The sequence below is a fragment of the Eriocheir sinensis genome, chromosome 42 (assembly GCF_024679095.1).
Source record: "Eriocheir sinensis breed Jianghai 21 chromosome 42, ASM2467909v1, whole genome shotgun sequence".
Classification (NCBI taxonomy): Eukaryota; Metazoa; Arthropoda; class Malacostraca; order Decapoda; family Varunidae; genus Eriocheir; species Eriocheir sinensis.
This window is the reverse complement of record NC_066550.1, coordinates 5,380,936-5,397,731: the sequence shown is the minus strand read 5'-3', so window position 1 is coordinate 5,397,731 and position 16,796 is coordinate 5,380,936. Positions and strand designations below refer to the sequence as shown.

At 45.0% G+C, this 16,796-nt stretch overlaps 1 protein-coding gene across 1 annotated transcript in view; it reads right to left on the bottom strand.

Moving 5' to 3' along the window:
- Positions 1-8,481: 8,481 nt before the first annotated feature.
- Positions 8,482-16,796, bottom strand: part of LOC127009850 (E3 ubiquitin-protein ligase TRIM32-like) — a 96,406-nt gene continuing 88,091 nt past the window's right edge. Inside the window, exon 2 of the mRNA XM_050883219.1 lies at positions 8,482-8,687. Within this exon, the coding sequence (XP_050739176.1) occupies positions 8,592-8,687 (96 nt within the window). The 3' untranslated portion in view covers positions 8,482-8,591. The remainder of the gene's footprint in view (positions 8,688-16,796) is intronic.

Genomic DNA, 16,796 nt, shown 5'->3' with positions numbered 1-16,796 from the left:
TTCCCTTCCCTTCCCTTCCATCCCTTTCCTTTCTTTCCCTTTCCCTACACTTTCCCTTCCCTTCCTTTTTCACACTTACTCTCCCCTCCCTTTCCCTTCTCTCCCTTCCCTTTCTTTTCCTTCACTTTCTCTTCCTCCCTTCCTTCCTTTCCACGTATTCTTTCCATCCACGTATTCTTTCCCTTCCCTTCCTTTTTTCTACCCTTCCCCTTTCCTCCCTTTCTCACACTACCCTCTTCCCTCACTTCCCTTCCTTCCCTTCCTCCTTTCCCTTAACACTGATGGACAAGAACGAGAAAGCCGAAGACACAAGGCAAAATATGACTAAAAGGTGTCTGAACGCTTTCCGTCACCTCGTCTCCTGTCTTTTCCCTCCTGTCTCGGGGAAGGAAGGAGGTGAGAGAGGAATAGAGGAGAAGAGTGCTGAAAGAAAGTGAGGAGGAAGGAGAGATAGAGAGAAAAGGGAAAGGAAAAGGGAATAAACTGACAGGGGAAAAGAAAAATGAAAGGAGGGAGAGTAAGAAGGATAAAGAAAGGAATAGAAGAATAGAGAGAGGGTTGAATGAATGTCAGGAGGAAGAAGGACAAGAGGAGGAGGAGGAGGAGGGTCAAAGAGGAATAGAAGAAAGAGGGAAAGGAAGAAAGAGTAAAAAGGAATAGATGAGAAGAAAGGAGGAAGAAAATGGGGAATGGAAGAAGACAGGAAAGTAATGAAGAGAGGAAGAAGGAGGGAAAGGAAAAAGACGAATGAGAAATATAAGGAAAATGGTGTGAATGAAAATGAGGAAAAGGAGGAAAAGAGGGAAAGGAAGGTCGTAGAAAGGAATGGAAGACAAGAGAAAAGGTTGAATGAAAAATAGGATAAAGGAGAAAAGGAAGAAAAGGAAGGTTAGAGAGGAATAGAGAAAGAAAGGGTTTAGTGAATGTGAAGAAGGAGAGAAAGAAGAAAAAGAAGGAAAGGAAAAGGGCGAAAGAGGAATAGAAGAGAGGAAAAATGAATGAAGGAGAGAAAGAAAGGAAGGAAGGAAGGAAAGGAAAAGGGCGAAAGAGGAATAGAAGAGAGGAAAGATGAATAAAGGAGAGAAAGGAGGAAAAGAAGGAAAGGAAAAGGGCGAAAGAGGAATAGAAGAGAGGAAAGATGAATGAAGGAGAGAAAGAAGGAAAAGAAATAAGAGAAAAAGGCGAAAGAGTAATAGAAGAGAGGAAAATTGAATGAAGGAGAGAAAGGAGGAAAAGAAGGAAGAGAAAAGGGCGAAAGAGGAATAGAAGAGAGGAAAGTTGAATGAAGGAGAGAAAGAAGGAAGAGAAGGAAGAGAAAAGGGCGAAAGAGGAATATAAGAGAGGAAAAATGAATGAAGGAGAGAAAGGAGGAAAAGAAGGAAAGGAAAAGGGCGAAAGAGTAATAGAAGAGAGGAAAGTTGAATAAAGGAGAGAAAGGAGGAAAAGAAGGAAGAGAAAAGGGCGAAAGAGGAATATAAGAGAGGAAAATTGAATGAAGGAGAGAAAGGAGGAAAAGAAGGAAAGGAAAAGGGCGAAAGAGTAATAGAAGAGAGGAAAGTTGAATGAAGGAGAGAAAGGAGGAAAAGAAGGAAGAGAAAAGGGCGAAAGAGTAATAGAAGAGAGGAAAGTTGAATGAAGGAGAGAAAGAAGGAAGAGAAGGAAGAGAAAAGGGCGAAAGAGGAATATAAGAGAGGAAAGTTGAATGAAGGAGAGAAAGAAGGAAGAGAAGGAAGAGAAAAGGGCGAAAGAGGAATATAAGAGAGGAAAAATGAATGAAGGAGAGTCACATGGTCAAACTGATTCTAGGATGGTCTCTGCATGCACCGACAATACACTCGACAACGTGTGGAACAACTTCAAAGATAAGCTTTTGCAGGTAGAGAAGGCTACGGTGCCTACGAAACCCAGGCGAGCAAATGGTGCCGTGGATCCACCGTGGATGAACAGAGAAATAAAAAGGGCGGTATACTTAAAAAAAAAGGAATTATAACCTAATGAAAGAAAATGACACGGCCAAAGCCCGTACACAGTACCACACCAGCCTCAGAGCTTGTCGCACCCTTATTCGGAGTAGTAAACGCAACTACGAAAAACAAATAGCGCGTGACATCAAGACAAACTCATAAAAATTCTTTACATACATCAGATCGAAAAAGAAAGTAAAATCCAATATTGGTCCCCTGACAGACGAGACTGGATCTGTAACTCAGGACAGTAAACAGATGGCCAGAATCCTCAACAGTAACTTCGCATCCGTATTCACAGTCGAGGACATCGACACCATGCCCGAGAGCCCTGACCCGCCGAGTGAGATCACGCCCCTGGAAACTGACAGAAAGGACATTGATTTATCGGAAAGGATTCAACGACGCGCCACGAAGTTGATACCAACCTTAAGGGCTCATGCGTACGAGGAACGACTCAAGCGACTCAATCTCTTTACATTGGAGAAAAGACGTCTGCGAGGGGATATGATTCAAGTCTTCAAGTATCTGAAAAACTTCAATAACGTCGATTACTCCGAATTCTTTGAACTGCAAACCAACCTAAGAACTATAAATAACGGCTTACCCATTCAGTCGAGTCAATGTAACACAGACATCGGAAGGAGTTTCTTTTCAAACCGAGTCATCCGCCACTGGAACAATCTTCCTTCAGAAGTAGTAAATGCGAATACTATCAACTCCTTCAAATATAGATTCGACCGTCACTTCGCTGCGTCAGGAGTGAACTGAATATTGAGGTGCTTTCATCTGCTCCTCAATATCGAGGTGCTTTTCATCAGCTCCTCAATGTCGAGGATCTTTCATCTGCTCCCCAGGCCCCAAGTGGCTGTCGAGCAGATTAAATCAAAGCGGGCAACCTCGTAATGAGCCAATAGGCTTTCTGTTGCCTGCATTTCCATTTTTCCATGTTTCTTTCTCTTCTTTCTTTTCACTCTTTCTTTGGGGCATCTTTTATCATTTTCTGCTTCTATCTTTTTCTTTTCCAATATTCTCAATGGCAAAAAAGGAGTCACATGGTCAAACTGATTCTAGGAAGGTTTCTCTATGCTTTACTTCGCTTTCTTTCTCTTCTTTCTTTTCACTCTTTCTTCGTGGCATCTTTTATTATTTTCTGCTCCGATCTTTTTCTTTCCCAATATTCTCAAAGGCAAAAAAAGGAGTCACATGGTCAGACTGATTCTTGGAAGGTCTCTCTATGCTTTACCTCGCTTTCTTTCTTTTCTTTCTCTGCACTCTTTCTTTAGGGCATCTTATCATTTTCTACTTCTATCTTTTCTTTCCCAATATTCTCAGGCAAAATAAAAAATGAGAGTAACATGGTCAAACTGTTTCTTGGAAGGCCTTTCGAATCTTTCTTTTACTTTCTTTCCGTTTTTTCTCTTCACTCTTTATTTGGGGTCAACTTAATTACCTTCCTTTTTCCCATCTCTTTCTCTTCTGTTACTCTCAAAGGCAAAAAAAACTCACCAAGCATAACTGATTTTTGGAAGGCCTCTCAGTGCTTTCCTTCACTTTCTTTCTCTTCATTGTTTTCTCTCTTATATTCTGGGCAACCTTTTATCATTTATCTGTTCCCTTCTTCTTATCTTTTCGTGTTATTCTTTTCATGTTATCTTTTCGTGTTATTCGTCTTATTCTCTTTTCGTGTTATTCTCGTGTTATTCTCAATTTTCAGAGGCCAAAACGAGGAGTCATTGAGCCAGACAGATTCTTAAGAGACGTTTGTTTTTTTCTCCTTCGTCGTCTATTCGTCCTTTTCCCTCTTCTTTTTGGGTAACTTTCATTATTTTGCTGTTTCCATCTTCCCTTTCAGTGCTATTTTCAGAGGCAAAAAAGAGGAGTCATTGAGCCACACTGATTCTTAAGAGACGCTTGTTTTTTTCTCCTCCATCGTATATATTCTTTGTTTTTCTCTCATTGCTTTCCTTCACTTTCTTTCTTTTCATTCTTTTCCCTCATATACTTGGGGCAACCTTTCATCATTTATCTGTTCCCATCTTCTTATCTTTTCCTGTTACCCTCATAAGCCTCGGACGATAAAGCCTCGGTCACACATTCACGTATCAAGCCCACGTATGCTCACGTATGTGATTTTTGGCCCATACGTGGCCATACGCGGGTTTGTTGCCGCGATCAACTGGATACGTGTCAGGGGCCGATGTACGTAAAGCTTGCACGGTCAACATAGGGACGCCATAACGTAAGTACGAGGTAATGCGTATTAAGCCTACGCACTGCGCAAGCATGACGTGACGCTTACCCGAATTGCCACAAGAGGCCACACCCCCACAAGTAGTGCGTGGCAGAGCACGTAACACCCACGTACGTATATCGTATGTGTAACGTAGTGCGTTAAGACCCTGAGTCATCCTAACGTTATCCCCACGTACGTCGGTGGGTAAACGTGAGAGGTACGTACATAAGGGCCGTGCTGCACACCTGTTATTTAAGTTCCCGTCAACATCTACCTGCAGCAACATGGAGAACATTGAAGACATCCTTGCCCTTATAACACTAGCAAACAGCCATAACACATAATTAATGGAGGCCATCTTGGAGTATGTGCACGCCATGGTATTGGTGTCAGTTGTGAAGGTCCACCTTGCAAGTGAAAAATCAGAAAAAAAAAGAGGAAGCCGAGGAGGGTTTGGGCTTGGCCGTACCTGCAAAGAAGAGTAGAGCTAGGCCACTATGACAACCTGATGGAGGAGTTGGCAACCGAAAGTCCAGAACTGCAAAGGAATTTTACCCGGATTGACAAGGACCTCCTCAGTGAAATAGCTGAACGTGTCACACACCACATTCAGAAACAACGCACATTCTGAAGAGAATCCCTTGAGCCAGGCCTCCGTGTGGCTATCACCCTACGTTTCCTCGCCACGGGTGACTCATACAAGACTCTGCAATACTCATTACGAGTAGCCCACAACACCATTACCGCGGAGGCTCTCTCTCTCTCTCTCTCTCTCTCTCTCTCTCTCTCTCTCTCTCTCTCTCTCTCTCTCTCTCTCTCTCTCTCTCTCTCTCTCTCTCTCTCTCTCTCTCTCTCTCTCTCTCTCTCTCTCTCTCTCTCTCCCTCTCTCTCTCTCTCTCTCTCTCTCTCTCTCTCTCTCTCTCTCTCTCTCTCTCTCTCTCTCTCTCTCTCTCTCTCTCTCTCTCTCTCTCTCTCTCTCTCTCTCTCTCTCTCTCTCTCTCTCTCTCTCTCTCTCTCTCTCTCTCTCTCTCTCTCTCTCTCTCTCTCTCTCTCTCTCATAACACTACTTAAAACATTTTATGCTTCATCTGAATATTGGGAGAGAAAAAAGAGTGAAAGGGGAGCAAGATAGCTGCATAACTACCTTCCCCTATCCTCCTCCTTCTCCTCCTCCTTCACCTCCTTCTCCTCCTTCTCCTCCTCCACCTTCTCCTCCTTCTCCTCCTCCTCCTCAAAATAGAATGAGGGACAGAAATTGTGTTGGGATGTTAAGCGTTGGAGAAGGGGAGAGAAGGGGAGGAGAAATTACTCTCCCTCTCCCACTTCCTTCTTCTCTTCCTTCGACCCCGTCTAGAGTACTGTGTACAGTTTTGGTCTCCCTACTACAGAAAAGACATAGAAAAGTTGGAACGGGTTCAACGAAGAGTAACAAAGATGATTCCTAGGTTGAGAAATTTATTATATGAACAAAGGCTTAAAGAAGTAGATTTATTCAGCCTGTCAAAACGAAGAATGAGAGGCGATCTAATAGAAGTGTTTAAAATGTTTAAGGGTTCAGTGATATTAATGCGGAAGATTACTTTACAATTGATCGATCAAATAGAACAAGAAGAAATCACAATTTGAAGATAAGTGGCAAAAGATTCTCGTCGTACGAAGCTAAACACTTCTTCTTCAATCGAGTTGTTAATGTTTGGAACTCTCTACCCTGTGATGTCGTTGATAGTACAACAGTTACGGCCTTCAAGAAAAGATTAGACAAGTATTTTGAATCCAACCAGCAACTAAGATATTACTCATTGTCGTAATAACGTTAAGCTCTTTCGAATACTGGTGTCCTTGTCCGCTTTTATCGCCCGGTTAGTGGTAGCAGTAATGGTAGTTCTTTCCTCTTTCCTACATAAATTCCATGCAGTTTTTCCATGCTGCATGGTTCTTTTTCCTTTCCTGCCAGCTTTGGCTGGGGAGGAGCCTTCGCCTTTGCTGTCCTTCATCTTCCACCTTTGATTAGATAGTTAGTGTAGCTTGTCACAAACAGCCTCGTAAGGACCAGCAGGTCTGCTGTTGTTTGTTCTTCCTTTGTGTTTCCTTGTGTTCCTCTTCTTCCTCCTCTTTCCCCTTTCCTCCATAACAGCAATGTCAAAAGGTTATTTTTTTCTTTCATTCATTTTTTCTCTTCTCTTCATCTTCCTTCCCTTCTCCTCCTCCTCCTCCTCCTCCTCCTCCTCCTCCCCACATTCGAAGCAGCATCTAATCGTAGGAATGATAAAAGTGTGTGTGTGTGTGTGTGTGTGTGTGTGTGTGTGTGTGTGTGTGTGTGTGTGTGTCTTTGTGTGTGTGTGTGTGTGTGTGTGTGTGTGTGTGTGTGTGTCTCTCTCTCTCTCTCTCTCTCTCTCTCTCTCTCTCTCTCTCTCTCTCTCTCTCTCTCTCTCTCTCTCTCTCTCTCTCTCTCTCTCTCTCTCTCTCTCTCTCTCTCTCTCTCTCTCTCTCTCTCTCTCTCTCTCTCTCTCTCTCTCTCTCTCTCTCTCTCTCTCTCTCTCTCTCTCTCTCTCTCTCTCTCTCTCTCTCTCTCTCTCTCTCTCTCTCTCTCTCTCTCTCTCTCTCTCTCTCTCTCTCTCTCTCTCTCTCTCTCTCTCTCTCTCTCTCTCTCTCTCTCTCTCTCTCTCTCTCTCTCTCTCTCTCTCTCTCTCTCTCTCTCTCTCTCTCTCTCTCTCTCTCTCTCTCTCTCTCTCTCTCTCTCTCTCTCTCTCTCTCTCTCTCTCTCTCTCTCTCTCTCTCTCTCTCTCTCTCTCTCTCTCTCTCTCTCTCTCTCTCTCTCTCTCTCTCTCTCTCTCTCTCTCTCTCTCTCTCTCTCTCTCTCTCTCTCTCTCTCTCTCTCTCTCTCTCTCTCTCTCTCTCTCTCTCTCTCTCTCTCTCTCTCTCTCTCTCTCTCTCTCTCTCTCTCTCTCTCTCTCTCTCTCTCTCTCTCTCTCTCTCTCTCTCTCTCTCTCTCTCTCTCTCTCTCTCTCTTCACACTCAAAACACTCCATCCATTTAAGTATCAGAAAATTCATCTCATTCGCTGGTAAACAATTAAAAAACATCATTTATATTTCAGAACATGTATATTTTTTTTTTCACGTTTCATAATCAATACAAACTTTATTATTATTATATTTTTTCACCTTTACAAACGCCCACCACGAAAAGGCACACGCAGCCCTCTCACTATGCGGACACGGTGAAGGAGGAGCTCAAGGACGAACAAAATAAAAATAAAAAGACCGCTAATAAAACAAGGCTAGTAATAACAGAAAAGAAACACGCTAATAAAAAACCCAGAAATAAAACTCGTAATTGGGGGAAGCAATATAACAGAGGAACACAAATCATGAAATAGGAAAAAAAAACTCCCCTCTGTGAAACACTTTGCTAAAAAAAATCCACAATGATAAACAAACAGATACAAATTTTAACACACTCAAGGGAAAAATCATCAAAATAAATGAACAAGTGAAACCATGAGACGAACACTGATAATAAATGAATGACTAAATGAATCAATGAAAATAATCTAGTAATAAAATACACAACGAATGAATTAAAATACCAGGAGACAAAAAAAATCGTAACCGCTCAAATGTAAAAGTAAACAATAACTGAATGAATGAAAGAATAAGTACATAAGAACATAAGAATTAACAGGAGACAAAAAAATAAATATAACCGTTCAATGTAAAACTATAAATACGTGAATGAATGAAAGAATAAGTAGATAAATAATGACAGACAGATACATGTAATAGATAAAACCAATAAAATAAGTACAATAGAAAATAAACGTGTCAAAAAAGATGGCTTGATAAATAAATGAATAACTATTATATTCAAAATACAATAAACATGAATAAGTAGATGAATATAAAAACTAAATAAAAAAAATACAATACAACAAAATAAATATAGAATGGTTAAAACAGATGAATAAATGAATCAATTTATAAATAGATATAATAAAACAAGTCAGTTCCATACACGTTCCCGTACAAACAAACACGAACAAACAAACAAATCCAGATACACACAAACAAACAAACAAACAAACAATCATAAACACACACTCGCCATTGAACGCTTCCTTCCAGTTCACTAAACGTGCTTCGAGTGTGATTTATCAACACACACACACACACACACACACACACACACACACACACACACACACACACACAAGAACAGCAATGCATCCGAAAATACTTGGCGATAAATTAGCGAGAAAACGTTGAACAGAAACACCTTCCATTAAACGTCTCCGGACGCGAATGTTTGAAAGAAAGGCAGAGGAAATGAGAGAAGCGGAGGGAAGAGGTGAGGAGAGGAGAGGAGAGAGCTGGTGGTGGTGGTGGTGGCCATTACCCTCTCAACACCACGCCACAGTCCGCCACAGTCACCTCCTTAATGTCCCTGTGTTGGGCTGCCTCGGCCACCACGTGCAGTCCGTCCACCACCTCACCGAAGACATGAAGCGACACAACACTATCCTGACAGTCTCTGGTGAAGATGCCAAACTTACCATTCTCACCCCGGATACGGTCATTCCACACCAGCCCAAACACATCCCCCGCCCGGCCTGACTCCCGGTACTCACCCTCACCAAGGCCAGGCAGCAGGACGGATGATCCACTACCATCGTTACTCTCGTAGTCCCCGCCTCTCACATACTCTCCCGCCTGCCCCTTCTTTTCGACATGGTACAACCTGGTGTTAACGTAGGAGGGGCCGCGCTGCCCCGTGCACAACAGTAAGAACTGTCTGCCCCGCGGGGTGTCGGGGCACAGTCGGATTTGGACCCGCCGCGTCGCGCTGCCCGACCAGGACAGGTCCAGGAACACCGTGCAGGGGGGGGAGGGCGGCACAACCTCGCTCACCTGGAGGGTTGCCGCGCCCCGTGGCGGGGGATTGTCCTTCAGGGCGTGGAGGCACAGCTGGCCGGCTTCAAGGCTTATTCTTGCGTGTCGGCGCTGACCTTCCACCTGGTGGACAGCAAACACCCGGCCAGCCTCCAGTAGGCGCCTGGCGGGCTGCGTCAGGCTGCGGAGGTCCTCGGCCGTCAAGCTCCCTATCCAGATGAGGTGCAGTCTGTCCATGACGGTGGAGTCTGGGTCTGCCTGGGGCCTGGGCTCCTCTGCAGCAAGTGTTTCCAGAGCCGCCTGGACAGCCTCCAGGGCTGCACTAGATGCCACGTTCACCTTCCTGGCGGTGGTGACGGTGCTGGCATCAGGAAAACATTCTCGGCACTCCTCCACCGCCTGCTCTGCCTCGCCAGTGCAACGAAACACTGAAGTCATCGCCACGCCTGCTTCTTGCTCTGTTGTAAGGGTGCGCAACGTCTCCAGCACGGCCTGCAGCCCCTGCTCCCCCTTCTTCAGCTCCTCCTCCTTGGCCGCCGCACGGGACTCTTCCTGCCGCAGGAGCTCCCTGGCACTCCTGCTCTGGTCCACCAGTCCCAGGAGCCTGTCCTCCAGCTGCTGCTGCCGCTCGCCCCAGCCTGCCAGGGTCGTTTGGTACTGGTTGAGCTGCGACTGAGCCTTCCGGCAGGCGGTGATGGCGGCCACAACTGTGGCCTCCTGTTCCTGCAAGAAGGAACGCATTTTCTTGGGGAGACCCGCCGCCTCCTTCTTGCCAGCTGCTGCTGATGCTGCCCTTTTCCCTTCCCAGGCACTGGGTGGCGGCGAGGCTACTGCTGCCGCTGCCACTTCGGCGTCTCTCATCATCCTTATGAGGGCCTCAACAGCATAGCTGACAGGGAACTGCCCTCCCTCGGGCACGGCGTGGCTGACGCGGCACTCTGGGCAGGTAACACGGCCCTGCACCTTCAGCTGAACTACGCACAGCGTGCAGACAGTGTGGCCACAGGGCAGGGTGCGCGGCCGCTGCACTGTGCCATCATAGCCTGTCATGCACACTGGACACTCCGCAGGGCTGCCGACAGTGTTCATGTTCTTCATCTGTCTCCGTCCTGCCATCCTGCCGCCCCTCCCTGCCGTCTTTATGACGCTGGTGGTGGTGGTGGTGTTGAGGGGCTGTGATGGTCTGACAGACTCTTCTCGCCGTGGCAGTGTTTCGTGGGGTGGTCACGGGCGTGGTGGGCAGACACTCTTCTTTAGGGCGTGCTGCTCATGACTGTCAGTGTACTGATAGTCTCCAAGGAGATAATCAAAATACTGATAGTCTCCAAGGACACTATCACTACAGCCTTGGTGCGTCTGACGGATGAATTTGTACAGAACCGGAGTGAGAGTAACATATGGACAGACAGACAGAGAAGAAATGCAAAAAAAGCTGAATTAGTAAACAACAGACTGACAGACTAACATATGGGCAGCCAGCCAGCCAGAGAGCCAGTCAGACAGACAGTTACAAGGAAAGCCAGTTTAGAAATTTCCCAAGCCAGTCAGTCTGCCAGTTAGGTGTACAGCCATCCAGCCAGTCACCCAGTTAGTTAGATATATAATCAGTAAGTCAGCCAGTAGTCACATAATCAACACGCCGGTTTGGGATACAGTCAGCCAGTCAGCCAGACACAATCAGCTAGTTAGATATACATACTGTCAACCAACAGTCAGTCAATCAGTCAGCTAGTCACCCAACCAGTCAGTCAGTCACCAAGCTAAACAGCTATGCATTTAACCAGCCAGTCAATCAGTCAGCCACCGAACCAGTCAGCCAGCCACCGAGCCAGTCAGGCAGTCAGTAACCCTACAAGTCAGTCAGTCAGCCAGTCAGTTATTAATCGAACCAATCAGTTAGATATCCAGTCACCTAGTCAGTCACCCAGCCAGCCTGTCAACTTTCCCATCGGTCAGTTAGCCAGTTATTACCTTCGTCAATGAAGTTGGGAGGAAGTTATATTTTCGGTCCGGTCAGTATGTTTATGTATTTATTTATTTATTTGTTTGTTTGTTTGTTTGTTTGTTTCTTTGTTTGTTCGTTCGTTCGTGAGCAGTTTCCTGTGCACAATTTTGCGGATATCTCAACCAATTTTTCAGGGAAGCCTCGTATCCATCCAGAATACAACCCATTAATTTTTTTTATGTCAAAGATCAAAGGTCAAGGTCAAGGTCGCACAGAACGTTAGATTGGCCATAATTTCGGTTCTCGTCATCGTTGAGACTTTAGACTTGGTTCATATTTTAGCTCATGGAAAGACGCACCTTGCATGGCCTTGACCTTGACGATTGATTTTGACCTCGAAAAGTTCGCCCAAGGTCAAATTTTCCAAAAAATAGAATTTCATCAAATTTCAAAAAAATTCTTCCATATGATGCACCTTGCATGGCCTTGACCTTGACTTTTGACTCTGACCTCGAAAAGTTCGCGCAAGGTCAAAGTTTCCAAAAAAATAGAATTTCATCAAATTTCGAAACAAATGCTTCCATATGATGCATAGGATCACAGTTGATGCCCATACCAATTTTCAGGACAATCTTTGGCGGAGGTGTACACTCTCCGAGTGCTATGCGCCTAGTATGGATATACATTCAGGTAGTTAGATATGCAGTCAGTCAATCAGCCAGTCATTTAGATATACAGTCACCCAGTCAGCCAATCACCCAGGCATTTAGATATACAGTCCCCCAGTCAGCCAATCACCCAGCCATTTAGATATACAGTCACCCGGTTAGCCAATCACCCAGGCATTTAGATATACAGTCATATACAGTCACCCAGTCAGCCAATCACCCAGGCATTTAGATATACAGTCACCCAGTTAGCCAATCACCCAGGCATTTAGATATACAGTCACCCAGTCAGCCAATCAACCAGTCATTTAGATATACAGTCACCCAGTCAGCCAATCACCCAGCCATTTAGATATACAGTCACCCAGTCAGCCAATCACCCAGGCATTTAGATATACAATCACCCAGTCAGCCAGTCACCCAGTCATTTAGATATACAGTCTTCCAGTCAACCAGTCACCCAGCCACTTAGATATACAGTCACCCAGTCAGCCAATCACTTAGGCATTTAGATATACAGTCACCCAGTCAGCCAATCACCCAGCCATTTAGATATACAGTCACCCAGTCAGCCAATCACTTAGGCATTTATATATACAGTCTGCCAGTCAGCCAGTCAGCCAGTAATTTAGATATACAGTCACCCAGTCAGCCAGTCACCTAGGCATTTAGATATACAGTCACCCAGTCAGCCAGTCACCTAGGCATTTAGATATACAGTCACCCAGTCAGCCAGTCACCTAGGCATTTAGATATACAGTCACCCAGTCAGCCAATCACCCAGGCATTTTGATATACAGTCAGCCAGTCAAACAGCCATTTAGATATACTGTCACCCAGTCAGCCAATCACCCAGGCATTTAGATATACAGTCACCCAGTCAGCCAATCACCCAGGCATTTAGATATACAGTCACCCAGTCAGCCAATCACCCAGGCTTTTAGATATACAGTCACCCAGTCAGCCAATCACCCAGGCATTTAGATATACAGTCACCCAGTCAGCCAATCACCCAGCCATTTAGATATACAGTCACCCAGTCAGCCAATCACCCAGGCTTTTAGATATACAGTCACCCAGTCAGCCAATCACCCAGGCATTTAGATATACAGTCACCCAGTTAGCCAATCACCCAGGCATTTAGATATACAGTCACCCAGTCAGCCAATCAACCAGTCATTTAGATATACAGTCACCCAGTCAGCCAATCACCCAGCCATTTAGATATACAGTCACCCAGTCAGCCAATCACCCAGGCATTTAGATATACAATCACCCAGTCAGCCAGTCACCCAGTCATTTAGATATACAGTCTTCCAGTCAACCAGTCACCCAGCCACTTAGATATACAGTCACCCAGTCAGCCAATCACTTAGGCATTTAGATATACAGTCACCCAGTCAGCCAATCACCCAGCCATTTAGATATACAGTCACCCAGTCAGCCAATCACTTACCCATTTATATATACAGTCTGCCAGTCAGCCAGTCACCCAGTAATTTAGATATACAGTCACCCAGTCAGCCAGTCACCTAGGCATTTAGATATACAGTCACCCAGTCAGCCAGTCACCTAGGCATTTAGATATACAGTCACCCAGTCAGCCAGTCACCTAGGCATTTAGATATACAGTCACCCAGTCAGCCAATCACCCAGGCATTTTGATATACAGTCAGCCAGTCAAACAGCCATTTAGATATACTGTCACCCAGTCAGCCAGTCACCTAGGCATTTTGATATACAGTCACCCAGTCAGCCAATCACCCAGGCATTTAGATATACAGTCACCCAGTCAGCCAGTCACCTAGGCATTTTGATATACAGTCACCCAGTCAGCCAATCACCCAGGCATTTAGATATACAGTCAGCCAGTCAAACAGCCATTTAGATATACAGTCATCCAGTCAGCCAATCACCCAGGCATTTAGATATACAGTCACCCAGTCAGCCAGTCACCTAGGCATTTTGATATACAGTCACCCAGTCAGCCAATCACCCAGGCATTTAGATATACAGTCACCCAGTCAGCCAACCACCCAGGCATTTAGATATACAGTCAGCCAGTCAAACAGCCATTTAGATATACAGTCACCCAGTCAGCCAATCACCCAGGCATTTAGATATACAGTCACCCAGTCAGCCAATCACCCAGCCATTTTGATATACAGTCTGCCAGTAAGCCAGTCACCCAGCAATTTAAATATACAGTCACCCAGTCAGCCAATCACCCAGCCATTTAAATATACAGTCACCCAGTCAGCCAATCACCCAGGCATTTAGATATACAGTCACCCAGTCAGCCAATCACCCAGCCATTTTGATATACAGTCTGCCAGTAAGCCAGTCACCCAGCCATTTAAATATACAGTCACCCAGTGAGCCAGTCACCCAGCCATTTAAATATATAGTCACCCAGTCAGCCAATCACCCACCATTTAGATACACAGTCACCCAGTCAGCCAATCACCCAGGCATTTAGATATACAGTCACCCAGTCAGCCAATCACCCAGGCATTTAGATATCCAATCACCCAGGCTTTTTGATATACAGTCTGCCAGTCAGCCAGTCACCCAGGCATTTAGATATACAGTCACCCAGTCAGACAATCACCCACCATTTAGATATACAGTCACCCAGTCAGCCAATCACCCAGGCATTTAGATATACAGTCACCCAGTCAGACAATCACCCACCATTTAGATATACAGTCACCCAGTCAGCCAATCACCCAGGCATTTTGATATACAGTCACCCAGTCAGCCAGTCACCCAGGCATTTAGATATACAGTCACCCAGTCAGCCAATCACCCAGGCATTTTGATATACAGTCACCCAGTCAGCCAATCACCCAGGCATTTAGATATACAGTCACCCAGTCAGCCAATCACCCACCATTTAGATATACAGTCACCCAGTCAGCCAATCACCTAGGCATTTAGATATACAGTCACCCAGTCAGCCAATCACCTAGGCATTTAGATATACAGTCACCCAGTCAGCCAATCACCCACCATTTAGATATACAGTCACCCAGTCAGCCAATCACCCAGGCATTTAGATATACAGTCACTCAGTCAGCCAATCACCCACCATTTAGATATACAGTCACCCAGTCAGCCAATCATCCAGGCATTTTGATATACAGTCACCCAGTTAGCAAATCACCCAAGCATTTAGATATACAGCCAACCAGTTATCCAATTACCCAGCCATTTAGATATACAGTCACTCAGTCAGCAAGTCACCCAGCCATTTAGATATACAGTCACCCAGTGACCCAGCCACCCAGCCATTTAGATATACAGTCACCCAGTGACCCAGCCACCCAGCCATTTAGATATACAGTCACCCAGTGACCCAGTCACCCAGCCATTTAGATATACAGTCACCCAGTGACCCAGCCACCCAGCCATTTAGATATACAGTCACCCAGTGACCCAGCCACCCAGCTATTTAGATATACAGTCACCCAGTGACCCAGCCACCCAGCCATTTAGATATACAGTCACCCAGTTAGGAAACGGTGTAGTCCTTGTTTTATTGAGCAAGGATTGGACAGGCTTTTTCATCAAGACATTTTAATTAAGTATATATATATATATATATATATATATATATATATATATATATATATATATATATATATATATATATATATATATATATATATGTAATACACAAAACATAATGCTAGGTGTTACAAGGATGCCCCAAGAAATTATCACATTACAGGTGAGGTGGGAGGAGGTTATATTTTCGGTCCGGTCAGTTTGTTTATGTATTTATTTATTTATTTATTTGTTTGTTTGTTTGTTCGTTCGTGAGCAGTTTCCTGTGCACAATTTTGCGGATATCTCAACCAATTTCAAACCTCACACCTGGTGCTACAAGGATGACCCAAGAAACTAACACACTGCATCATGTGTTTATGCAGTGCACGAAATATCACGCAAAATATCACATCGGGTGTTATAAGAATGCTGTGGTGGTGGTGGTGGTGGTGGCCATAACCGTCACAACTCCACGCCACAGTCCGCCACAGTCACCTCTGTAATGTCCCTGTGTTGGACTGTCTCGGCCACCACGTGTAGTCCGTCCACCACCTCACCGAAGACACGAGGCCCACCACCATCCTGACAGTCTTTGGCGTAGATGCCAAACTTACCAGTTTCACCCCGGGCAGGGTCACTCCACTCCAGCCCACACACATCCCCCGCCCGGCCTGACACCCGGTAGTCACCTTCATCAAGGACAGGCAGCAGGACGGATGATCTACTACCAACGTTACTCTCGAGGTCCTCGCTCCTCACATACTCTCCCTCCTCCCCCTTGCTCCACACCGCGTACAACCTGGTGTTAACGTAGAAGGGGCCGCGCTGCCTGCGGGAGGAGGAGAAGTTCAAGGTGTATGGACAAGCGAGAGCAAGGACAGAACAGTTCACCTCACTGGTCTTACGCAAGAGCTCAAGATAATGATATATAGATTGGCAGAGAAGAAGGTGAGCTGAGTGCTGTGTAGAAGATGTACGGAAACTGATCGGTATGTAAGTAAGCAAGTCCGAAGATAGAAGATACAGATATAGATCGATAGCTGAAGATAAATAGACATGGATGGATAGATATGGATAGACAAATAGAGGTAGACAGATGAATACATAGATAGGTAGGTGGATTGGAACGAAGGTGGGTAGAAGAGAACAAGTAGTAGAAATTGACCTCTTTTGACCTCTTTATCTTTGTTGTTATTGTTTTTTGTTACGGGAGCGGCGCCTAGCGGGATTGTTTTTATGTTTGTTTGTTTGTTTTGTGCCCCTGAGCTGCCAACCTTCCTGTAAATCATAAAGGAAGTAAATAAAGTAAGAAATAGACCAAGTAATAGAGTAATAGATGACGATAGAGGACATAGATATAGCAATAGATTACAGAAGGGCAGCATCCAGAGAGCCTTAGACTGAAACACGGGATAGGGAAAGTAAGAAACAGACCAAGTGATAGAGTAATAGATGACGTTAGAGAACATAGATGTAGCAGTAGAGTACACAAGGGCAGCATCCAGAGAGCTTTAGACTGAAACACAGGATAGAGAAAGTAAG